Source organism: Microtus oregoni, unplaced genomic scaffold (assembly GCF_018167655.1).
Source record: "Microtus oregoni isolate MIOR12 unplaced genomic scaffold, Mior012 000018F_ref0000195, whole genome shotgun sequence".
Classification (NCBI taxonomy): Eukaryota; Metazoa; Chordata; class Mammalia; order Rodentia; family Cricetidae; genus Microtus; species Microtus oregoni.
The window spans coordinates 9,380,686-9,408,363 of record NW_024543077.1 but is presented as its reverse complement, the minus strand read 5'-3'; the positions used below and the strand labels follow the sequence as shown (position 1 = coordinate 9,408,363).

Below are 27,678 nucleotides of genomic sequence, written 5' to 3'. Positions count from 1 at the left end.
AAATACAACCTAAAATCTATGATAGTTAGAAGGCAGAAATATTGGTGAAATATATATATATATATATATATATATATATATATATATGAGATAATCCTTTCAACAAATGTTAAGGTAATTAGGGATGGAAAAGGTTTGTGTTTCCAGTTTTTTTCATTTAATTCATGAAACATTATTTTTAATGTAAAGGAAGCTGTATGTCTTATGTCCTCCAAAGAGAAAAGAGCTAAAACATTCTCTCGTTTGTTCTTAGCTTTTCCAGTTGGTCATTGCTGTGAGAACCAGGGACAGCGTGTCCCTGGAGTCATGTGTTGGCACCGTCACTATAAACATCCAGAATGTCAATGACGAGAGTCCTGTTCTGATGTAAGCAAGGCTTAATCTAAATATTTAAATGTTCGATTAACCATTGAAACATTTTTATTGCAGAACAAATATCAATGTCCTACTATTTTTTCATTGCAAAATTTCTTATAACGTCAGAGTGTCCTAGATAGCAAATGTCTATGAACTCTATAGCATTGCTCTTCTCTCACGTGCGCTAAACAGAATCAACTCCATTCGTATTTTGTTCTTGAAACCACAGAAAGTGATCATTTTTTTTATGGACTAGAAATCACAATTTCCTGCTCCTTCCTGCTATTTATGATTAATAAGAACAGTAATATAGAAATGAACATTGATAATGGTCATCATATGAGATCAATATGTCTACTCGAGATTGGGGTAGTAAATAGCTTTGCCATGAATATCTGTCCATATATATATATATATATATATATATATATATATATATAGCTGTTGCTGAAGTGTTTATGGATTTTTCCCTTCTGTTATGATTTATAATTTCTCAATCAGGTGAAGGACAAAAGGAAGAGAAGGGATGAAATATTAAGCGGTGTGTAAGTACATTCACAATGGCTAATGTATACAAAGCAAGTTTCAGGTCATTTGAATTTGGGGCTGTACGTTGTCACAAAAGTGTACCTTGTGAAATTTCAAATATTTTCCCTGTGACATAGATGGAAAGAGACATTTGTTTACGTCAAGTTCTAAGAACTTCTCCTTTGTCCCATAGATACAGACCAGATGCACCTATAAATATTAATGAAAATCTGCCTGTTGGAACAAAGTTGGCCAAGTTCACGGCAATAGACAGAGATATAGAGGATGCTGTACATTATGAATTTATAGGTACACAGAAAGCCTTTGCTATAGATGAAGGTATAATAATTTTTATGGCTAACCATTTCAGAAAGCATGCTATACATTATTTTATTCGTTAAACTAAGCTCCGAAGTCATTATAGCCGGATGGAATAATATTCAAAATATGTAGGAAAGCACTTAGCATATTTTTATGACAGAAACGGTAATCCCTCCTTCCTTGTTAGAAGTATTCTCTGTGTCATTCTGCCCTGCAGACTTTTTGCCCATTCAGATATGTGAGTTTGGGCTGGAAACGTATTTAATGACCTTTCTCTGAGAAACCAATTTTCCCATGGAAAACAGAATGTTAGCTATCATAAATGGAATATCCATTTGATGTCATCCATTCTTGTAACTACATTACATGCATAAAAGTCACTGAGTTTTTCCTGTATCAGTCTCCATCTGAAATGGAGTCCTGGGAGGAGCTTTTCTTTCTACCTCCTATCACCATGGAAGAGATCAGAGGCAGGGCCTTATAGATGCCCTCTCACTGAGCTGCTCAAATCCACAGCCTAAACACATACAATGAAGTTTTGTGTGGTGGATAAACTTGAGTTCAGGCTGTCAGTCCGATACTTTTGACTCTAAATGGATCTCGGGATACACAGGATAAACTTGAGTTCAGGCTGTGAGTCAGACACTTCGGACTGTAAATGTTTCTCAGATATACAGCGGTTTCTGTGTCTCTGACAATTTAGGCATGAGGTTAGAACATGGAGGAAAGAAATATTTCTCTTCATTTTAGGAGGAAACATACTGATCCACACACAAACAGAATACAATTAAACATGCACTTCTCATCGTTATCAATGCAAAGATTCCCATGGAGTGTAGAATGGATAGGAAGGTGGCCTATAGAAGGGATGCAAGCGGGGCAAGGCAGAGCCTATGTAGAGAGACAGAGCATGTGCAATGGCTGGGTTCTTCTTTCTGGGATGTGCCTCATAAAAATGGAAAGTGGGAAATTTGGAGGAAACATACGTCAATGAACTAAAATCGACAGTATCAGGATGAACTTAACATTTTAATACATGTACTCGAGAGGTAAATGGATTTATTTTTTACCACCCAGGCTGACTAAAGAGACATGACAAGGAATGCTTGTAAACTATGTATTTTAAAACTATTTTAAAATTAAAACATTGAGAAAATCAGTGAAGTATGTTGGAGAATACCTCGGTTTGGGAAATGCAAATTCCAGTCAGAGTAAACTTTTAGGTCATGCACTTAACCTCTTTTTGTTCAGAAGTTTCACAAAGTTCTAATTATTTGCAAATACAGTCACCATAAAAATAACCACAATGGAGAGAGAGATGATAGGTTTTAAAGGAAGAGAAGGTACTTGGATCATATTATAAAATTCCTGAAAAAGTCAGTAAAAAACAAACATGGCTAATACTTGAACTTCCTTCAAGAAAATAGACATTGATTAGATTATAAGCATCTATTCCTCTGGCACCTATTATGTAAGATCAAAAAGTAGCATATTTAGGAAAACTGAAAACACAAAATGTGAACTCCAAAGCTTACACACAGTATCTGGGGAGAGGACTTAGTGATTCAAAGGATTTGCTCGCCTTACAGAGGTTCCTCTCTAGCACCCACACCGGCTGACTAACAGCCATCTACAAGGGGACTCAATGTCCTCTTCTGGCCTTCCCGGACACTTACACTAACATGCTCTTTACCCCTACCTCCCCTCTCTACAACTTCACATAATTATAAACAAACAAATAAGTCCTTTAAAATGTTGGTATCTGGAAAAACAATGACTCCACAGAGAAGCTGCCGTGAGAGAGAGGTAAGCGATAAAGAGGTCATCCTGCTGGAGATTTACCAGCACCATAGAGACATACATCAGTTCTTTACACACCTATAGTTTGTAAATCAGAATCTACCCTTAAAGCTTGCACGCGCTGCAGTACAGATGTAACACAAGTATTTAGGAAGTTAATTCCCACCTGAAACACCCTTTTTGCTTTGGGTTGTTGTTTGCTTTCCCAACACCACCCTCTCCAGAACCCCCCGTTTTCTTCCTGCCACTCTCCCACAATCATTCTAAGCTTCACTGTTTCCCACTGAAGCCGTCATGATGTCCCGTGAGACGACCTGTGTAATACAGGTGGCTTCTATTTCTGTCATACATTCAACAGTTATTTCCCACAATCGTGACTTGTTTGTGACTTCGTTAGGTCGACAGCTGACCTTTATTTTATCCTTAGGGGTACTCTATTCATGTCATGACTTTAATGCATATCTCCTTTATCTCGTGGATGGCAAACACATCCATATGCCTACCTTTCAGACTTGGGAGATGTCACTGTGGCCTACCCTTTAGACTATGAAGATGAAACAACCCCGAAATCTTGGGTATTGTATGTTAGAGTGTATGACAGTGAGCGAACACACTCAACAACTGGGACACTCACAGTGATTCTGCAGGATATCAATGACAACCCTCCACGATGCTCACAGGACATTTACGTGTAAGTTATGTCACTGATTGTTGGGTCTTCGTGTATTTGTAGAGAGAAGACATAGCACAAATGAGTGAGGGGCATCAGTTATCCTAGAAGAGAGGCAGGAGCCTCTCATTCTTTTCTTACTTTCTCCTCTCATGTGGCACAGCTTGTGCTTTTAACTGCTTAGACAAGTTGACTTGCTTCATTTGTTGACACAAAGGTAAAAATCAATACTGAAATTCTCCAAAATCTAGAATGTCTAGAAAGCCAACATGATGACAGATATGGAATATATGCAGAAAACCCATGGGAAAGTTAGGACTGTCTATTTAATGTTTAAACAGCAAGTAAAGAATAAAGCCAACTATTCACAGTGAAGGGCAAATTGTCTTATGGGCTAAAGAGTGAACACTCCTGACTCCTGGAAATTTTTACTTTGAGTGCACAAACAATGTTTTCATACTTTGCGATTAGGTTATGGTAGCCTTCCCTTGAATAATTTGTCTCTCCCTTTAAAAAGACCTTCAGTATAAATAATGCAGACATGTCTTGATCACTTAGAAGTAATAGGACACAGTACCAGCCTCCACATAAAATGAATAGGTCTGCTCTGTGGAGTTGTAAAAGTCAATGCTTGTGGTCTGACAGATGTGAGTTACTGATCATTCCTGGAGGCCTGGGATAGTGGCAGGGGAGAAACAGAGGTTCTGGGAGGCTAATACACAATACAGTGATTATAGATAACTATAACACCCTGTGTTTTGCCACAACTTAAAGAGTACAGCTTGGAAGTCTACACTCTAAACCTGAGGAGGATTAAACTGTCATTGTTCAGTATATTTCCTCTTGTTAAATTTTCTGTTCAGAAATCTTGTATAAGAGCAATGCCATTTCCCCCGGTCTCATCATAAATGCTAAATCATGTCTTGGGCAATTTTTCATGGATACTATAAAATACTTATTGTCAAAATGGCTTTTTAAATTATAAGCACAGCATTTCAAATGATGCATTATATTAAATTTAATCATCTGCCTAAATCAAGTTCAATGTATAACACTTTTTTTTTCGTCTCATTGCAGACTTGAACTTCCTGAGAACATCCCAGTTGACACCACCTTAGTGTCCCTAACTTGTACAGATAGGGATGGAACGATTCCCAACAACAACATATCTTATCATTTGATTAAAGACACATTTTCAAATAGAACCTTTACTCTTACAAACAGTGAATTGAAAGTAAGTATCATAACCTCACTCTCCGACTGTGGCCCTGTGATTAACCAGAGATAGAAAGAAATGTGTTTTTATTATTATAAAATTGTTAATGAATTGCAGTAGTTCAAATAGCTGATGGCAGAATCTGTTCCTGGGTTTTCAACTGAACCTTAAACTGCCGAAAGCCTAGCTTGCTTCGGGATGAGTGCTGGAATGCAGTTTTCATCACCAGTGCTGGACTCAGAAGGTTATTAATTTCTTAGAACAATAGTTTTAGGTTAAATATTGTGTATTCATTTGGAATGTGCTAAAATACCTTTGATAAATAAGTTAAATATGTTTTTACCAGAGACTATGAATAGAACAGAGATGCCCATTTTATTTTTGTATACTGTAGCATGCAGCAGCTCAAATATTTTCACTAATTAGGTGTGTGTGTGTGTGTGTATAGAAAAACAGATAGATATATGAGTGTGTGTGTGTATAGAAAAACAGATAGATATATGAGTGTGTGTGTGTTTTATTTCCAATACATTTTGAAGTATAAGTCAGGCTAAATATAGTTACATTCATACATTTTAAAAGTAAACTAGGCATAATAAGGTTAGGCATTGTGCTCAACAATAATTAAATACAGCTCATCAGAACAACGGCTCATGAACAGCCCAATGTTCTCTGCAGGAGAAAGATGGAAGTAACTTGCGTGTTTTCATCTTGTTTTTTTTTTTAATTTTTTTTAATTTATTTATTTATTAAAGATTTCTGTCTCTTCCCCGCCACTGCCTCCCATTTCCCTCCCCCTCCCCCAATTAAGTCCCCCCCCCACTCAGCCCGAAAAGCAATCAGGGTTCCCTGTCCTGTGGGAAGTCCAAGGAACCCCCACCTCCATCCAGGTCTAGTAAGTTGAGCATCCAAACTGCCTAGGCTCCCACAAAGCCAGTGCGTGCAGTAGGATCAGAAACCCATTGCCAGAGAAGCATCACCTTTCACGATAGCCACAAATAGCATAAAATATCTTGGGGTAACTCTGACCAAGGATGTGAAAGATCTATTTGACAAGAACTTTAAGTCTTTGAAGAAAGAAATTGAAGAGGACACCAGAAAATGGCAGGATCTCCCTTGCTCCTGGATTGGGAGGATCAACATAGTAAAAAGGCCAATTCTACCAAAAGCAATCTATAGATTCAATGCAATCCCCATCAAAATCTCATCTTGTTTTGATATGGATTCCATTGCATTGACCATTCAGGATACATTTCATGCAAACTCCTATTGTTCTTGTGCCTTCATGTGCTGTGAATGAATTGCAGAGAATCACATTCATCATCTTAAATCAGAAGTCTTTCAGTTTTGAGATTTGTAGAGTGCATCCACCCCTCCCTTTCTGTGCCTCCATTGCATGTATTTGTGTACAGTTTAAAAGTTTCTGGAGACGTTTCTCCTATGTATCCATTTCTGACATTTCTGCCCTTTGTCACATTCACACGTTTCGCCTTGGATTTTCTCAACATTTCTTGTCTGTCACTCTGTGGCACTAGTTAAACATTTCAAATGTCCCTAGTTAGACAGTGAAAGAGCACATTACAATATCAAATGAGTGTCTGGAACTTCTCTACTACTGGATAGATATCTACTAATTTTTGACCGAATTCATGATGGAGAAAACTGTAGGTGTTTGTGGGGTATTGCAACACATTTCTTCCAAAAGTCTCAAGGTGATATTTCATCCCTGGAAATGTGGATGTGATCACAATATGAAAATAGATCTTGGCAATCTAAGACTTTCTATAAGTTGATAATGCTAGAAACATACGATATCAATATTCTTGAAAATATGAAAATGATGGAAATGTTTACAATTCTTTAAAATATTTCTGATTAAGGAATTTTAATGGGGATACAAAATATATGAACAAACAACCAAATTATTGTTTTGAGTTCTTTCTAATTTTTACTAATTTCCTGAAAACAATCATATACAATTTATAGGAGTAAAGCCATTCAATCAAATACAAGCTAAACATACTGATTGATTACACAATTTTTCTTTTCTTTTTTTTTTGCCTGTTGGTGTATAATTGGAATAGGAATAATAGTGCTTTCCTCAAAGGGTAATAAGATTTCAAAGGTTATTAAAATGCCTGAATTCTTATCCTTCTCCAAGGAAGGGAAGAGAAGCCAGTTAAAGAAAATGGTACAAATTTAATATTTAATGAATTAAATATAATTATGGAAATATAGAAAGAAAACATACATAGATTTCCAACAATACTCAACTCCTAAACAAGAAGATCACAATTTACATATAAAGTGTTTAAAAGTAAAACTAAAATCGATGAGCTATCAGATAACCAAAAATGGTATGTATGTTACAGAAAAACGGAAGATAGCTTTAACAGTTATTCAAAACTAAGCCTAAGAGCACTCACTAAAAATTTATATGAAAATAATAAATATGGTTTTAGTAGGAGCCAGCGGGGTCAAGGACGCCAGGAAAACACAGCCCACAGAATCAATTAAGGTGCTCACAGAGAGGGAAGAGGCAACCATGAGGCCTACATGGCTCTGCCCTTGGTCTTCTGCATATCTGCTGTGATTGGTTAGCTTGGGGTTCTTGTGGGACTTCTAAGGCAAATGGAAGAAGAACAGTTCTGGGAAAGAGGGGAGGTGGGTGTGGGGGACGGGTGAGAGGGAAGGAAGTGGAGACTGCAGTCAGGATGTATTTTGTGAAAGAAGAAGAAAGAAAAAGAAAAATCTATACAATATATTTTGATCAAATTACTTCCTTTCTTCTAACTCTCCCCATATCCTCCCCCTCCCTATTCACCCAATTTCAGTCTTTTTCTTTCTCACCAAAAATCAAACAAAACGAAGTAAAAACAAACAAAAAAAAATTTTATTATAGAAACAATAAGACAGAAACAAAACAAAACAAATTAAAAAAAACAACCCTACCCCCAAACAAACCAACAAACAAAAAATAAACAAAAGCTTCCCCTACACACCCAAACAAAACCACAGGTGAGGTCTGTTTATAGGCCAAGGATTCCAATACCATGGCTCTTCCTGGAGTACAATTGATAAATCCAGCGATATCCCATAATTTTCCCCCTTCCCAGTACATATCAATTGCAAACAACTAGTTAGTTAGCATGGAACTTTGTATCTATGTCCCGTTCTCAACGCTGGGATTTCGTGTGGACCCTTACTCGCTATCTCAACTCTGGTTATTTGGATTCAAACCACATGTCTACAGCTTAAAAGCCACGTCCACACACAAGGGAAATATTCAATATTTGTCTTTGGGTGTCTTCTGGGTTGCCTCATTCACAATGATTGTTTTTAGTTCAATGTATTTAACTTCAAATTTCATAATTTAATTTTTTAGTAGGTGAATAATATCCTATAGTATAAATGTACAACATTTTTATTATCTATCTTCATTCTTTGGACATTTAGGCTGTTTGCAATTTCTGACTGTTGTGATGAAGGCAGCAATGAGCATGAGTTAGCAAGTGTCTTTGTAGGAGGATGTACAGTCCTTTGAATACATGCCCGAGAGTGGCAGGATCTTGTAGTAGAGCAATTTACAGTGTTTTAAAGAGCTTCTACCCTTGTACAATTTTGCATTCCCACCAGCAATGACTAAGTGCTATCCTGGGCTTGCAACCATCTCAATGTGTTCTGTTGCTAGTTTTATTGATTCTGGCCATGCTGACCAAGGGAAGATAAAATTACAAAGTAGTTCTAATTTGCATTTCCATTATAGCCAAAAATGCTGAACATTTTGAAAATCTGTCTCAGCTGTTTGTGGTTCATCTTTTGAGAATTTTCTGTTTAGTTCTTTAACACACTTTTAATTGAATAAAGTCCTTGATGTACAGGTTTTAAATTCTTCATATATTCTAGAAACTAACCTCTCAGATGTACAATTGGTAAAGATTTATTTCTGCTCTATAGGTTGCCACAAGTCTTGAATGATGGTGCCTTTGCTATACATAAGTCTTTGCATTTTAAATAAAGATTTTAATAATTGGTCTTTTTTTCTTTTTCTTTCTTTCTTTTTTATTTATTTTATTTTATTTTATTTATTTTTTTTTTTTTGGTTTTTCGAGACAGGGTTTCTCTGTAGCTTTGGTGCCTGTCCCAGAACTAGCTCTTGTAGACCAGGCTGGCCTCAAACTCCCAGAGATCCGCCTGCCTCTGCTTCCCGAGTGCTAAGATTAAAGGCGTGTGCCACCACCACCCGGCTATTTCTTTCTTTATACATATATTTTTTGTTTTTCTAACTACTTATTGGATTTTGGAGACAAGATTCCCCTGTAGCTTTGGAGCCTGTCCCGGAACTCACTCTGTAGACTAGGCTGCCCTTGAACTCACAGAGATCCACCTGCCTCTGCCCCCCACCCCCCAAGTGCTTGGATTTTAAAGATGTCTGCCACCACTGACCAACCCTCTTAACTAATTAATTAATTAACTTTCTGTCCCAGCTAAAGTTTCACCTCCCTCCTCTCCTCCTAGTCCCCCACCCTACTCCCTTCAGTTTTTACCTCCAATCCATTCCTCCATTTCTGCTTAGGAAAGGGCAGAGCTCCCTTGAGTATCAATAAACTGAGGCATATCAGGTTGCGGTAAGACTAAGTACTTTGGAATGGAGAGACAGCTTGGCAGTTAAGTGCACTGGCAAATTTCCCAGAGAAGTGGAGTTCAATTCCCAGCAATCACTCAAAAAAATCTGTAGTGGGGTTTGATGCCCTATATTGGCACAATAATAGTATAATGTAGTCGGAGGCTGTTCAGTCATTCCCAGACACTTGGACCTAAAATAATTACATAGAAACTACATCATTTAAAGCATTGCTTGGCCTAGTAGCTTATGCATTCTTCTAGCCAGCTCTTATATCTTAAATTAACCCAATTCCATTATTTTATATTAAACCATGAGGCTTGTGGTTTACCGGTAAAGTTCCCAGGCTTCTGTCTCCTTTGGTGGTGACTGTATGGCTTCCCACTGACTCCGCCTACTTTCTCCCAGCATTCAGTTTAGTTTTCCCACCTAGCTCTAATCTGCTCTATCACAGGGCAAAGCAGATTCGTTATTCATTAACCAATAAAAACAACACATAGAGAGAAGGACGTCCCACATCAGAGTAATCATATACATTAAATAAATAAATAAGCTACAAAAGATAGCCTCTCGTATTAAATGTCAAATATTAAAGGTACACCTTTAAAAAGCAGGTCTAAGCACCTCCCCATGTATTAAAGCTGGGCAACAATACTCAGGAGGAGGAGGAGGAAGTTCCCAAAAGCCAGTAAAAGTGACAGAGACAAAGCTACAGAAAAATCCGGTCTCAAAAACCAAAACCAACCAACCAACCCACCAACCAACCAACCAACAACAACAAAAGAAACCCAGAGTCAGAGACAGCCCGTGTGCCCACTTTTAGGAGTTCCACAGAAAGTCCAAGCACATATGTTCAACTGTCACATATGTTTAGAGGGCCTGGGTCAGTCCCATGCAGGCTCCCTGGTTGTCCATTCAGTCTCTGTGAGCCCCTATGAGCCAAAGTTAGTTGGTTTTGTGAGTTTTCTTGTGGTGTCCTTGACTCTTCTGTCTCCTACAATCCTTTCTGGCCCTCTTCTGCATGGTTCTCCGAGCTCCACCTAATGTTTGACTGTGGATCTGTATCTATCTCCATCAGTTTCTGGATGAAGACTCTGAAAACAATTGAACTAGGCATCAATCTATGCTTAAAGCAAAATATTCTTAGACATCATTACAGTGACATTGTTTTCCCCCAGTCATGTTTGGTTCTAGCCTAGGTCTCTGGCCATTCAGCTTATGTATCACGGCGCTCCAGGCAGTGTTGGGTGTGGGCTTACTCTCCTGGCATGGGTTTTAGGCTAGAGTGGTCATTGATTGGCCACTCCCTCAATCTCTAGGTCACCCATACCCCAGCATACCCCATCACAGGACAGTCTAAAGGTCAACGATGATGTGGCTAGGTTGGTTTCCCACTCCTCCCACTTGAAATCTTGCCTGGTTAAGGGAGCTGGCCATTCAGGCTATGTTTCTGCTATTGCTAGGAATATTAGCTGGGATGATCCTTGTGGATTCATCATTTCCTTATACCATGTTTTTACCTCACTTCCCCTCCCCTTCCATTAAGCTTTTTAAGTCCTCTTCCCCTTCATACTCCTTCCAACCTGATTGTTCATGTTTCCATTCCCACCTGCCTGCGCTAGTAAAATATCTTCTATTTCCCATTCCCAGGGAAATCTGAGCTTCCTGTCATGAGCCCTTCTTTTTACCTAGCTTCTCTGGGTATGTGGATTGTAGCACAGTTAACTTTTATTTTGCAGCTAATATCCACTTATGTGTGAGTACATATCTTGTTTGTCTTTCTCGGTTTGTGTTACCTCACTCAGGATGATTTTTTCTAGTTCCATCCATTTCTTTTAAACTCCCTGGTGGCATTTAATTTTATTTATTTATTTATTTATTTATTTATTTATTTATTTAGTTTTTGAGACAAGGTTTCTCTGTAGCTTTGGTGCCTGTGCTGAAACTAGCTCTTGTAGACCAGGCTGGCTTCGAACTCACAGAGATCCACCTGCCTCTGCCTCCCCAGTGCTGGGATTAAAGGCGTGCGCCACAATAGTGTCATTGTTTTTAACAGCTGAGTAATACTCCATTGCAAATGTTCCACATTTTCTTTATCCATTCCTCAGTTGAGGAACATCTAGGTTGTTTCCAGGTTTGGGCTATTACAAATAAATCCGCTATAAACATTGTTAAGCAAGTGTCTTTGCGATATGATTAAGCATTCTTTGGGTATAAATTCAAGAGTGGTATAGCTGGGTCTTGTGGTCCCAGTTATCAGAGAAACAGTTGCATTTTCTTCCAAAGCAGTTGTACAAGTATGTACTTCCATCAGCAATGGAAAAGTGTTCCTCTTGCATCACATCCTCTCCAGCGTGAGCTGACATTTGTGTTTTTTATCTTAGCCATTCAGACAGCAGTAAGATGGAATCTCAGAGTCATTTTGTGCAGCATCCATGCTACTAAGTGTACTGTGGTCCTGTGGCACCTGTACTACGTGTACTACGGTACTACGCCTGTAGCTAATACCTGTTCTAGGGATGGTTAGTGAGCTGGGAAAGGGGCTGGAGATTTAAACATGTGCACACACAGACAGAGACACAGGGACACAGGTCATCATTGAGTGCTCCAAGAATACCCCCTTTATTGTGTTCCAGGGAAGCTTATATAGGGATCCTTAACTGATAGCCACACCCTATCCAAACCCACCAGAAACCACTCCACTGCCATCCATAACTCCTGAGGGTCTCGTGATCAGAACAGTTGCAAACACAGAAAAACAAGCTGTTTTGCTCAGAGCAGCTGCAAGGACAATACGTTGTTTACAAGAAATTTAGGGTCTGGGGGTCCACAGCCTCTAATAAATTTTGATTTGTATTCCCCTGGTGGCTAAGGATGTTGAACGTCTCCTTAAGTTTTTCTCAGTCAGCTGATATTCTTCTGTTGGGAATTCTTTGTTTAGATTTGTACTCCATTGTTTAATTGGATTGCTTTAGTTTAATGATATCTAGTTTCTTGAGTTCTTTGTATATTTTGGAAATCAGTCCTCTTTTGGATGTGAAGTTTGTGAAGGGTTTTACTCATTCCATAGGCTGCCATTTTGTTCTATTGGTGGTGTCCTTTGCCTTACAGAAACTTTGCAGTTTCATGAGGTCCCAATTACTAAGTTGTGTCCTTAGTGCCTGTACTATTTGTGTCCTGTTCAGAAAGTTGTTTAGTAGCAAAAGCCACATAGTATTGGCATTAAAAAGCAGACGGTGCATCAATGGAATCTAATTGAAGACCCAGATGTAAATTTACACATTATGGACAACTGATTTTCAAAAAGAAGTCAAAATTATGCAATAGAAATAAGGAAGCAACTTCAACAAATGGTGCTGGTTTAACTGGAGGTAGCATGTAAAGAACACAAAGAGATCCATATCTCACCGTGCACAAAATTTAAGTCCAAGTGAATCAAAGATTGCACCATAAATCCAAATAGACTGAACCTCAGAGAAGACAAAGTGTGAAATAGCCTTGAGCACCTTGGCCCAGGAAATGATTTTTCTTTCCATTTTACATTTTTCAAGATGTAAAGAAATGGATTTTGTAGTTTGGAGGAAAATAAAAATTCTATTCTTTACTTCTTGTCATTCAGGAATATTGAAATCTCAAACTTTGAATCTGAGAGTCATAATTCTCTAATGGCCTTCAGTGTTATTGCTGTCACACATAGGATTTCTATAATGTTTGTACTAGCCTTGGTTATTTTCTTACAGTATCTATAATTCCTTCCCGTGTTCATTTTATTTTTACTTTTTGTATGATAAAACACAAATAGGCTTACCAGAGGAAATAATTTTAGTGGAGCACGACCATTACAAATTAATTGAGTTATTGATGCTACTGCTTTTGATGTTACTTATTTTACCTGCCCTTATACTTAGAACACAGACTATAAAATTTTAACAGTGGCTTCAATTCAGATGCCACCTAATATCTTCATTAATTTCTAAAGAAACTCCTTCTCTTACAGTTGGTTAATGTTCATAGCTTTTTATTTTTGTAAGTCTTGGAAAATTGTGGAATCTTTAAAAAGCAACATATTTCTGTGCCAACTAATCACTTGAATGCTACACACAATTTTCCAGAATAATTACTGTTTATTGTTAGGAAAAATAGCTAATATCGACACGGCTATGGCACGGAAAGGACCTCAGATAAGCTGGAGACGCCAGCAGCAATCACATGCTTTCCTTATGCTCTCGGAAAGTCTCAGAGGAAGTCCAGGCTGTGAGCACTGTGAGGATTATATGATTGCACAAGATATGTGGATGGAAGACTTTTAGATTGCTTTGCCTGTGTATTTACCGTTATTAAACATTCTGATGACATCCTGTCTGCCCTGTGCACCCATCCTAGGAGAGTAAAGCTATAGGACAAAAATATGGCATGCTCAGACCCCTTGGGAGAGTCATCCTCAAGTTTTGTATTGGCTTGGTTTTGAAGTTCTTAATTTAGTCTTGTTTTTTGAGATATTATCCTTGTTAATTCTAATCAGGATTTAACTCATTTTTAGAAAAAAGGACATTAATTTATTGTAATGTCATTGCAAATATCCTAAATGCACAACTGTAATTTCACATGTCTCTTAACTTAATATCAGTTAAGTTCCAGTTTAACCATTTCTAAATTGAACATTTCATAAGTTGAAAATCCATTTTCTGTAAGTGATGGTACACCATATTTCAGCACCATGGTGTGCTGCAGAAAAGTAGAATTTTTCTCATGATGCCATGGCTGATGGAGGGCTGGGTGCACTCTACTGAGCAGCTTTGTAGAGATAGCTAGCCAGGAATAGTTCAAACTTTCCCATGGAAGCCAGTGTATTTAGCGCATCTTTGAACACCTGAACTTTTCTTGGTTGCACTGCAACTGTGAAGTAACTGATGATCTCAACCAGATTATTGTTAACAAATGACTGCATTTGCCTTCAGTATTTTTCCTGTTTGTTTCTTTTTCAAACAATACCAATTTAAAAATGCTCGCCCGAATAAAGTATTTGCCTAAAATAAAGTTGCCTGAATAGAATAAAAGTACACTCATTATAATTAATTATGTATGTTTTTAATTTTTGGTATGGTTACTTTTTAAGCTAAAATTACATACATGCCCTTGTAGCTCATAGGATATTCAACTAGACTGTAGTATTGTACTGTACACTTTTATTTAATGGTTTACAATCTTCTCTCTGGATCCGTAACTGGCAAAATTGACATGTACTCAAAACAAAACTGAAGGCATGTTATTTTTCATTTGCAGATTGGACCTACACATCTAGATTATGATAATACCATTTTTGCAGGAATGGACTTTAAATATACATTGTTTGTAAGAGTCTCTGATGAAGGAACTCCCGTGCTCTCAAGTAAAAAATTGTAACTTCAATATCTTAAAATAGTTTGAATTAAGTAAGATAAATAGCATCTTAAATATTAGTTCTTAGATTTTTTAATAGTTAAAATGCTCTAACCATATGTTATAATAATGAATTAAATAGTTATCCGTAAATTAGCTTACTTAGCTCATGGATATTTCTATTTAAAAACTGAAAGCCAAGATAAAACTAGAATTAGTTTGAAATAATGCTTCCCAAATGTTAAATACAGAACTTTGCAGCCACTTGAAAATTATTTAATATAATCTCCCTATAATATTTGCATGTTTAAAATATTGAGCAAGGAATCAGTTTATTCTACATTGTATAATATTACAAACTTGTCAATAAAGTGCTTTTGTGCTAAACTTAGTTTTCAGTACTCTATAACTAAAAGTAAATAATTTACTAATAAAACATAAATATGTTTGTGAAATCTACACAAATAATATATAGTATATGTTTGCTTTGAAGAAAAAATAAGAATTACTGAAGAGGACATAGCATCGCTCTATTTACTCACATGAACTTTTTCTCCATAGCAATTATTAGAATCATATTAAGAGTGAACCGTATAAATGAATTCAATCCTATTGGGACTATGACGTCATTCACCTTCAGTGTATTTGAAAATAGCCCAATTGATACACTAGTTGGAAAAATTACATATACCGATGAAGACTGGCCATTTAACAATGTACAATATACCATGGTTGGAGGCAACTTTGGAATACCACCCAAATTTTACATCGAACCAGATACAGGTAATTGTAAAAGCAATGATATTAGTTAATAACAAAAAGGAGAATAGGTTTTTCTCCAGGGCCAAGCCCCTGATAGGTTTCCTAATCCTAAGTGGTCAACTTTAAACACATGTCCATGCAGGTAACACTAATTGGATTCAGTAGATTGTATACATACAGATGTATTTGTGTATATATGCACATGTGTATATGCATATAAATCTATATAAGTGCAATATGTAAGTATGTATTTATGCGCAACAATAATAGTTATAAAAGAAAAGGATATAAACTTGAGAGGGATATGGAAGGAGTCAGGGGAACAATAGGGAAAGGTTTAAAAGACACTAACAGTGTACTCATGTCTGAAACTCTGAGAAGTTAAGATGAAAAATAAGCATCTCATTTGGAAGGCAGCTTATTCTGATGAAAACTTTTCATCAGAAGCCTTCCCTTGAGCCATATAGTGCTCACCTTGCTTTGTTAACTGCATCCATAATTCTTAGCCACCACAGAGGGAGCACTGAGTCTTTGATCTTTGATATATTGAAGCTCAGAAAGCCTTCGCACACATGTTCTTCCAAATGCCTAAGAAGGTACAGTAGGTGACTAATGCAGGAATTAACATCTGGCATGATTCGACTGTGGAAGCAAGGATATGAAAGTGTAACAAAAATCAATTGTATCGTGTAAATTCTATTTTCTACTGTAATAAAGACTTCATTTCTATAGGTTATAATACGGCATTGATTGAGACTGTTAAGTGATACCTAGGTAACAACCTTTCCCCTGTTTTGTTTTAGGAATGATAAAGTTGTTGGATTCCCTAGACAGGGAAGCAGTTTCTCAGTATAAGATAGCTGTGAGAATCACAGATGTGGCCAATGATGCCCTCCCTGACCCTCTCAGGCAGAGAAGCGCTACTGCTCAGGTGACCGTTCATGTTCTGGTAAGGATGCTGGAGGTATTTTTGACACTTAAGAGACAGACTTACTCTTAGAACATGAAGAGAAGGGATAGTTGGGAATGGTTGGTAGAGTCTTTCGATGTTGACCTAAGTTCACAGTGATATGTGTGTTCTCACTACTTTTTAACTGCAATGAACAATGATAAAACTGTCAGTACATGCAAAATACTGTGTTAATGAATCACAAATCAGAATTTGTATGAAGAAAGAGTCTGGTATCACAAGTTGCACTTAATTTATTAGAAATATAACTGTATAACAAAATATTTTTGTAAACAAATAAACATAGTTAAAAGATTTTGGAGGCTACTCTGATGTACTTTAATTTGGGTATTTGTTCATCTTAATGTATTTTCCATATCTTTCTTTTGATGTGGGATTACCTTCATATTTTACATAGTAAAGGCTAACATATCAGTCAGAGTTTCATAGCATGAAGTATAGACACAAAGACTTTTAAACAATCAGTGTGAGAATATAGTTGACCTGACGTGTTTGAGTTTTACATCAATACAATCAAATACATCACTTTTATTGGTGGAAGTGTGCAGAAATATGAATTATTTTTTATATAGATAGAGCCAGACTCCCCTTCTTTCAAGCTATTGTATTCTTTTCACTGTTTGAGAACTGTAAGATTTTCTCTACCCTGGATGGCAGTGAAAAGGCAGGAATTTCTAAACAAATGATGATTTAAAGCCGCAGACGTTGAGTAGAGCCTTTGCATAATGTTTTGAGGTGAATATTTTCACATGTGCTGTGGTGGGCTGAACCTCTCAGTGGTGCCTATGGCATCATGCTGTAATTCCCCACTACAGCCTCATTATGACTGGAAAATGCAATAAACCGGGCCAAACTCTTTTTAGAGAGAAATTTAATGAAGTGACTTTAATGCTTTTTACCATGACTCAGGATGTAATGAACTAACGAAACTTCTGGATGATACAAGTTTCCAGAAATACACCTTAGCCTACTCAAACATGCAGTTTCTTTATTGGGAGAGGACCGAAGTGAGAGCACTTCTGTACCTGCTACTGCCGTTGCGTTCTACAGGACATGCCTAAGATCCAGTACTGAGGATTGCTAGATTCTTCATTGATGGGGCACTCTTATATCTTTCTTTATTGGAATTAGAAAGATACAATCAGGTAAAAAAAAATACTTGGTATCTTGAGATCAGGCCAAGATTGTACATTTCTTAGAATTGCAAACCCTTTAAACTGAAAATATTCCAGAGGATACTGTTTGAAAGTTACTAATATTTTATTCAGAAAGACAGTGAAGGCCAAAATTTCTAAAAGCACAGGTTTTGAAAAAGTTCCTTATTTTTAACAGAGACTAAATCCCATAATGAAGATAAATGCAGTTGTGTTCTATTACTTAAATCAAAGCATAAGAATGCATCTATAATTTTGTCAGGATGAACTAACAAAAATCTGTGCTTTTTGTGAACTGAAAACTTAGTGTTCTTTTAAACTGAATGGCCGTACACACCCAGGTTTCTAGGTTGAGTTTTGATCTCCAGTGTGATTTGTTTGGTGTTATTTGCATTCGTACTAGGAGGTCGTTGGGTAAGTGAAAACAGGAAGGTGGTGTCCAGTCTGATGGGATTAGTATACTCAGAGGATAATGATCTCTGCAGGGAGAATACTTTCTCCACTCTGTAGACGTCCTGAGAAAATCCGACTGGAGCAAACACTCGCTGGAACAGATGCCCCAACAGATCGCTGTCTATGACTGCTGAAAGTCGATTTCTGTTCTTTCAGCCAGGCAGGCTTTTGTATTTTGTTATGGCAGCCCACGGAGGCTTGAAAAAATATTTGAAAGATATAATTTTAAATCTACATCCTTAGAAAACATATGGATAGGTAAATGGAAGGAGGTTAAGCAATGAATTAGTATATAAATAGGTAGAATAACTCAACAACTCATGTTGGAAAACTGATAGAAGGAGCCTATCCTCGGAGCAATAAAATCCCTAAAAGACACCATTCTTGTCTCCCAAAGACCAAAGTTTTGTATCCCTAACACTCAAGGTAAGCAAATCAAGCTGTATACCAATAGCGTGCCTGCCAGAGTCTGAAGCAAGCCAAAGTCGTGGCTTTGAATCAAGTAAAAGCAAAACAAAGTAAAAAAGAAAAAAAAATCCCCAAGCAAAAATCATCTCATGGTATGATCATATATTGTGTATTACACCATAATGTACTTGCTGACAAGAATTTGCACACAAAACTGAAGACTGTTTTGTCTCCTGCAAAGAGCGTGATCGATTTCCTCGGAGGATAGTTTCTAAATCATCACTGTCTTTCTCGTGATTCTTTTTGAAGGAATTGTTACCAAACATATGCCCTTTGTTTCCAGACATAAGTACAGCGGCTCTCCCAAGCCAGATGCATGCTCCGCTTCTGGAACATGCAAAGGTTTGCCATTCTCTTTACATCTCAAATAATAATTGAATAATGGCTAAAAGAAATGATTGTCTGCAAAGAGTAGTCTCAGGCTCAAAACTCATTCTGTAGGAAGCCATTAGTCTAACAGCATGCAATGTCCACACAAAATTGGTGTGGCTTTATGGGGAGCTACCTGTTTAGAAGGGGAGTTTTACTAACTTTTCTTTTAAACAGAAATAACCCTCTGAAGTGGGAAGGTTTGCACATACATTGTACGTTTCTGCTAGTGAAATATATACAGAGATTATATATATATATATACATACATACATACATACACAGAGATCTTTAAGTTGGATCTGTTAGCTCCGGAACCTGTGAATCTGTATGATAGGAACTATATGCCCATGTTAAGTGGGAACACGCCATCTCATTTCACTTATACCCATTGTTCCTGCAAGGGGTGAAGATTTAAAAAGCTTAACTTGGGTTTGAATTCCAGCCTTCCCGCTTACTATTGGGGAAATAGGACAGGCTATTGAAACATTTTAAACTGTTTCTTCATCATAAAATACTGAGGATACACTATGTAATCCCTCAGCATAACTGAATTTTAAAAATAACTCTCTGTAAAGCACTCCGAGTCTCGTAGCGAATACTGTACACATCTTTTGTAAACAAACAAGGACCACTCCGCAGATGGAGAAACACCCCATTGGCGTTGTTTTTCTATTGGCACAACGTATTTTATCAGGATGAGGTTTTCATCATTTTTTCCATAAAATAAAAGCTAGAAACTACTTAGCTATGACTGATAAACATGTTTAAAATGTTCTTGATTTTACAGATTGTGGATTAAAGCTAGAGCAGAAATGCTCCTCATCTTGGGTATCTTTTAGAGCACGCGGTTCCTTGAATTGTTTATGTTAATAGGAAACTTAAACTGTAAAAACTATAAACCAATACCTTTCATGCGCTAAGAATGGCAGAGTTTGGGGGGATTTTAAAATATAGCATAAAGAGCTAACCTACCTCAGATTTTCTTTATAAGTTGTGTAACATCACATTTGGATGGGAAAAGGAATTTAAGCTGAAGGAGACAACAGAAACACCAAACATCGTGGTGGATACTGAGCTGGATAGGAATCGTTCTTTTCAGTGTCCCCAGGTTTCTACGTGTGTGTGTGTGTTTGTGTGTGTGTGTGTGTGTGTGTGTGTGTATTTAGATCTTTCTGAATTAAATTATAACAGAGTAATTTTAATTTATTATGTTCTTAAGCCCTTGAAGACAGAAATCTTTCTCATATATCTTTTCTCATTATCTAATTATCAAAGTATTTCCTTAAATATTTACCTACAATAGTATATATTGGAAGTGTGGCAAGAAAGTTTGAGTAGAATAAATGCCCCGAACCCTAAATGTTATCACAAGAAGGAGAATATTAGAGCTAGAGAATATTGAACAGAAACGTATTTCTTCTCCCATGTACATAATGGAAACTCAGACCCACCTCATCACTCCTTAAGACCAACTGTCTCCAATAAGCATTCTTTCTGACTTTCATCTATTATTTTTAGTGAAAGACTTGTTCAAGTTATGATAACTCAAGTTTACCATGTATAATTATATTAATACAATGTGTTTCCTTGATTATATACAAAAAGCAAATGCACCAACATACATGGGGAAGATTTAAGCACGTACATTTGTACCTCTCTGTCTATCAAATAAGACAGAATCTGATGATTACTTCAAATAAAACCATGATACAAATATGAACATAAAATGCTATTTCCTGGCTAGCATTTAAAATTCTGCCCAGAGTTAGTTCATCAGCAAATGAAGGTTAGAATTAATCACAAACATGATTCCCTACAAAGTATTATAAAAAGGAGTGAAGGATCTTTTAACTAACTTATTCTTTGACAATTTAATCCATGTAATTTTGATTACATGCCTCTCTCCATCATCTTGTACCTCTCCCTCCCACCATCTTCTGCCCCGAGTCTTCTCTTATCTTAGTGTCATTGTTTAGTTGTTTTTGTTTGTTTGATTGGTTCTTATTTTGTTTTTATTTTGTTTGTTCGCTTGCTTGCTCCAAGCTGATCCATTGAGTTTAATCAGGGTCTCTTATGTGGGAACAGCTGCGAATGTACCTATGGAAGCATGAGTATCACAGCAATGATGAGTACCTTTCCTCTAGTGACCCTCCACTGCCATTCATAACCCTGCACAGGACAGGGATCTAGACCCCCTCTTCTATCTATGACCGAATGTTCGCAGGATCAGTCTTGTGAAGGCTGTGAGCGTAACTGATGCAAATTTGAGTATTCAGCCATATCATACTCACAGACCAGCGTTTACTAGCTATACTTCTGATCATTTTGCCCTCTATTTTTTGTGTGTTCTTTCCCAAGGTTCGCCCTGTGTCTTGGAGGAGGCTATAAGGATGTCCCGTAGAGCACACAACACTTACTTGTTCTCTGTAACTCGAGCAACCATGAGCCTCTGCATTAATGACATTCTCTGCAAAGTTCCTTTGATCAAGGCTGATGAAAATACTAGTTTACAGTTATAAAAATAGATATTTAGAAAGCAGTTTAGCCATATGTCCACTTAATAAAACAGAAGTATTCAGTTCATCTCTTGCTTTTATGATTTCTGAAGCCATGGGCCCTTGAGCAAGTCCACAGTAACAGACATGAACATATGCCTAGGAAGAATGTTCCCTGTCCAATCAGAAATCAAGAGGTTATTCCCATAGCAGTCACCTGACTATTGTGTCAGTAAGCCTCTCTTGCTTAGCAAATTGCTGTTGTAGTACACAATGTCTAAGGCTGGGGAAGACCTTACTGTTTCTCCCTCCAAGCTGCCTGAATAGCAACTTCCAGCCTCAGGTACAGAAGGCTTCTCATTCTTCTGCAGTAGGGCCTTACCAGCTAGTTTGAGTAAGAAACCAACAGAAATGACCATAATTTGCATGTTTTTTGTTTATTTATATTTTTTCCTTCTTGTAGATCTTGAGCTCATGTGTAGATGCAGAAGGTATATGTTGATCTTAGTGCCTCTCTCTTTCTCTCTCCTTTGCAAATTTCAGCATTATCTACTAATTTACTGGGTATCTGTTACAGTTTTCTTTATTAAATATATGATTTTCAATAATGTTATGAAGTGGTCAGTTTCTGTATGTTTCCTGATTTGCCTAACCCTATCTGTACACCTTATTTTCTTCTCCACCATCTCTATTCACAGAGAATGTGTTCCACCCCCAATATTCATTTCAGCAAATTAAGAACAATGAAAACATATATAATACATTTGAAAATATCAACTTGGATATTTGTTTTCTAAATTGAACTTATAAAATATTAGTTTTATATATGTTAGTTTTAACTCTTTCAATTACATGGTTGGACTTAGGACATTGGATTTATTTTTTTGTATTAACTATTTTGTAATAATGCCTTGACATTTGTATAGCTATATTGAGTTTATGCACTAATTAACTCTAATACTGAATTTAGTTGATGACTTCTGAGTTTTCTAGGGCTTCCAAAACAAAGTGACAGGAACGAGGTATATTAAAACAGCAATGTATTCTACCTTTTGAGTGTTGACATCTCAAGGTGATAGTAAGCAGTGTTTTTGGAGAATGTTTTAGGGAATACTATATTCTAAATTTTTCTTCTAACTTCTGCTGAAAGACATTAATATTCAGTGTTATTGAGCTCTGAAACATATCATTCCAATCTCTCTCTTTTTAATCTATGTTCTGTCTTTTTATATTTAACTTTTTCATATGATATATTCTGAGCATTATTTTTTCCATTTCCCAACTACTCCTGGATCCCATCTATCAATCCAGTTTATGGTCTTCCCACTCCATCTCTCTATATTTCAAAAAAGGAAAAAACCAAAGACTTAAAGCAAGAAAAAAGAAAATCAAAACTAAATAATGAAATTTCTTATAAGAAGGAAGGACATATTGGACTAAATTCCAGCATCATTCCAACATGATTTCAGGCTGTATCACTTAAGAATACAAAATGAAATGTTTTTGGAGGGACAGAAATCAGCCTACATATTACATATGCCATCTTAGTCAACTGCTGTATTGAAAGGGGAGTTTAAAATAATATCAAGAGACATGACTGGTGGCCTCAAATATATAAATATCTGTGAACACTTTAAAAAGGCAAAGTTTGTAGAATTTTTAAAACTAGGTGACTGTCAATGTCCAAAGAAAACAATAATGTGTTCAAGTTAAAATGAAGCTTTGAATATGTATGCATTGAATGTCAAAAATTATTTAAGCAATTATCTCTAGAACCTCGTGGGATATCAAAGAAATAGTTCTAAAATCTGGGGTGACTAGATTTTGCTTATCCAGATCTTGCAAAGAAAAGAACATTGCAGAAATTTGCAGAGAGAGAAAGAGAGAGAGAGGCACTGAGATCAACTATATACCATCTATGGTTACACAGTGAGCACAAAAAGGAAAAAGAAGCAATATAAATAAACAAAAACATACAAATGATTAGATTTCATTTTTTATTATTCCCATCAAACAATATTTGGATACTTAGCATTTACCTGGTGATTGGATAAATAAATTGGATAAATTTCTCTAAGTGAGAAATTAGCACCTCTCAATCTTGAAAACATATGCTCATAGTACTATACCATCAGCAAAATGTTTTTTTTTCCTAAAGAGAAGATATTTCTGATCCTTATTGTATCCTATAGGTTCAAAGATGATATAGAGAAATGCTGTGCCTTCATAAACCATTTCTTGCATTCAGAGCATATAGAGGCCCCTGTCTTGTTTGTAATTGAAAATATTATCAGCATTCCTGTCTAGGTTTTGGACAATAGTGGCAGGAGCACTTCATAAGGAAAAGGAAAAAAATGAACTTAGCAAAATTACTTGTAAGATACAGATGAAAAATATCAGAAAAATGACAGACCACTGCTTTTCATGAATGTAGATGCAAGCATCTACAGTCAAATATAGCAAATCATTTCAACAATTTGCAGAGATACTCATACATCATGATCATGTAATTATTCCTGGTATACAAACATAGTTGAATATTTTTATAATCTATTATACCTATGTAATATTTATATTATAGGTATTATATACTATATGTCTACTCTAGACAAGTCCAATTGGCACAATTACACCAATAGATGGTGTGGTGGTTTGGATGTGTTTGAATGTTTAGCTCATGTAAAGTGGTACTATTAGGAGATACATCCTTGTTGGAGTAGGGGTGGCCTTGTTGGAGGAAGTGTACCAGTATGAATCGGGCTATAAGGTCTAATATATGCTCAGTCCACACCCATTGTGACAGACTTCATTTCTGCTCCCCGTGGGGTGCCAGTGTTTCTATTCTTACCATTTAAATGTATATCTATTAGTCTTTCATTATAGTTTTAATATTTAAGTTTGTGTGATCACACTGTTGGGAAGATTGTTTTATGCTTACTTCCACCTACAAACTGTTAGTAAAATATCTGCTCAAGATTTTCATTTCTGTTGTCATTCATGCCTTGCTAAACTATCTTTTGCAGTTTTGGACTGCGTTGGACAATAGTCTTAAAGCAGGCAGGTCTCTTACAAATATTATCTCTCACCCTGTAGCTCTTCTTTAAGTTTTTGGACATCACCTTTGAGAAGCAAAACTAACGACTTTTGGTGAAGCTCGGTTGGTCAGCTCTTCCTTGTGTCCCATGTCCAGGCTGTATCTTTAAAATTGGTACTAACAGTACCCCTGAATTCTTCTACAGTTCCTAGGAGTTTTACTTTTAGATGTCAAACCACACAGAATAAAGACTCTCAAGAGCATGAGGTCTTCGCCCGGCCTCACTCCAACGCTACTTACTGTAGATACTGTCTTTGCTGAATACTTTGGCTTTGTGCTATTTATTTCTTTGTTTTTTCATACTAGGACACCATCTTCATTACTACGGATTTATATATTTTTTTTTGAGCCAGCACTTCACACAAAGTGTTCTGATATCTACAGCATCTCTGTTTATAACCGTTCAATTTAGAACCAAGTGGGATGCTCTTGAGTAGGTGAATGGATGCTACTTATATAAGAAATCATGTTTTAGGAAAGATGCAATAGGTACATACTATTGCAATTTTATTTTAAGGGCTAAAAATCTAAGGAACTTATTCTTGAAAACCCAAGATGACTTTATTAAAATAAATGGGGCTGTATTCTGAAAATAAAGAAACAATCTGCAGCTTAGTTTTGGAAAGCTAAGGGGACCTGCGACAGACTGGGACCAAGGACTGCTCAAGAATCCCCAGTAGTGTTACTATTTTTACTTTGGTTTGATCCTTGGAAGTCGGCCAGACCATAACAAAGCAAGTTCCAGGTTATGATTAGCAGACACTCTTGTGTTGGCTGCAGCGCCACTTCTCTGTCTGTCAACATCCATACCATCTTGTATTCGAGCAGCGTGGCAGACATATAACTACCCTTGCCGTGGAAACCAAGATTCCTCCTGAGATTCTGAACACTGGGATGACAGCAACATTGGATGGTCTACCCACAGGAGAGCTTTTCAGAGGCTTCTCTTTCTTCTTTGGCCAAAACAGGAAAATGCAGAAACAAACCCTGAAGGGGACTGCTTTTTATTTCTGTTATTTTTTTACACTGTAAATGAGCTTAATTCCATTCCAATGTTGCTGTTGTTTAATACGAACTACTCTGCTTGTCATTTTTCCAGCTCAGCAAATCACCATAGCAACAACAAAAAGAAGGGTGGGAACTATATTAATTTGTTGTTGTTGTTGTTGCTATTTGGCTCAGAAATGGTTAGAATGAGTTTAAAAGAAAAAAAAAAGACAAGAAAATCAGGTCTGTGCCCACCCGGAACAAAAGGCTTCTTGAGTAGTGAAAGCCCAGACTGAGGCTAGAGGTAGTGTGTGCTTAGACCAAGGAGATAACATGAAAACAGCCCCTGGGTGTCCTCTGGGACTGAGGATGTACACTCAGAGTCCAAAATCTCAAGAACATATGTTTTACAAGGGAGAAAGCCAACATACAAACTTTCTTGTAAGTACTACAAATACCATATGGGAAACTGATCCCATAAACTAAGAAGAAAAACATAATAAAGGAATGAGTTTTGAATCCCACTGTGCCAGTTAAGGGACATATTCCAGTCTTTTATCTTGACTTCCAAAAAGTATGACTGAATTGAAGTGGGGGATCTGACAAGTGTTTCAAGGACCTTTTCTAATTTTTCTTGCAAATCTTACACAACTTCCTACACTATCTTGTTACTTGCAAAAAGGAAAATTGAGGAGAGAGAGAGAAAGAGAGGGAGAGAAAGGGTGAGACCAAGAAACAGCAACAGAGGAAGACAGAGACAGAGAAAAAGCTAAGGCATACATTATTAGATTTTTGTATTATATAAAATTTTAATTTGTGTTTTCTTTTTCAAGTAATGCTGTTAAATGGTAGCAAATGTAAGTTGCAGATGGCCTCCGTAGGAACATCAAAGAGAGCGTTGTTTCTGTTTGGAGAACTATCCCCTTGCAGATGAACTTTTATTTCTTTACCTATTTATTTTGTGTGTGCCTACATGTCTGAGCATGGCACATGCCATCATTTCCGTGTGGAGGTCAGAGGGACACTTTTGGGAGCTGGTTCTCTCCTACCATGTGGTTCTGGGGTTTGATCTCAGATGCTCAGGCTTAGTGGCAAGTACTCTTACCACCAAACCATCTCCTTGGCCACATAGTTTGGAGTTATTAAAGGAAACTGGATATCAGTGATTTTATCATAAACTATAAGAAGTATGAACACATACGAAAGTAGCCTATGTTTCTTTAGTCTATTTTGTTTTGTTTTTCAAGACAGGGTTTCTCTGTGTAGCCCTAGATGTCCTGGAACTCGCTCTCACAGACCAGGCTGTGAGAATTTATAATACACTTCTCATTAAGGTTCGCCAACTGTAAGACTAGGACAAATCTGAAGTCAGAGAGGAAAAGAGCTGTGTTCTCTTGAGCAGAAGCTAACAAGACCTTGCTGAAACTGGGCTTCACACTTTATCTATCCCTGAAGACTCAAGACCACGGAGGGAAAGCCCGCAGGATTTAGTTCCACTGTCCCGTTAGTGCCAGTCTAAAGGCCTGAGAACCAAGATTGGGAATGGGGACATTTGGATTAGTTTTGAACAATCAAAGCTAAGTAACCTGGAGCTCTCATGCCCAACTAAAGTATGAGATGAGCCCCTGGCCTTTCTTCCTAACCTGAGTCTTCAGTGGATTGAATAACATCACCCTCATGACTGGGTATTTCTTATTACATATCTTAGGATATGTTAAACTCATCTGTTAAATTCACTGACACACCCAAAAATGTCTTCTTGGGTATCAGAAAACTCTTCACAATTTTCCCAAGGTGGTTGGATTACTTTATACCCATCTATGAAGTGCAAGAAATCAATTTCATTTCTTCATCATTTGCTGCTATCACTATTTTATTCTAACCACTGGCGTTTAGCTTGCATTTCTTCATAGCTTTGTGATGATCACTGACAATTTACAGTGATATTCATTTAAATGACAAATTGGCTGAGAGTTGTGAATACACCCAACTATTTTTTTTTCTTTGGTTTTTCGAGACAGGGTTTCT

General features: G+C 36.9%; 1 protein-coding gene across 1 annotated transcript in view; it reads left to right on the top strand.

Moving 5' to 3' along the window:
- LOC121458649 (cadherin-23-like) overlaps positions 1-27,678 on the top strand; it is an 85,440-nt gene that overhangs the window by 30,588 nt on the left and 27,174 nt on the right. The window contains exons 10-16 of the mRNA XM_041667952.1: positions 254-366; positions 1,079-1,224; positions 3,517-3,697; positions 4,754-4,910; positions 14,800-14,905; positions 15,457-15,678; positions 16,461-16,606. Coding sequence (XP_041523886.1) covers positions 254-366; positions 1,079-1,224; positions 3,517-3,697; positions 4,754-4,910; positions 14,800-14,905; positions 15,457-15,678; positions 16,461-16,606 — 1,071 coding nt within the window. The remainder of the gene's footprint in view (positions 1-253; positions 367-1,078; positions 1,225-3,516; positions 3,698-4,753; positions 4,911-14,799; positions 14,906-15,456; positions 15,679-16,460; positions 16,607-27,678) is intronic.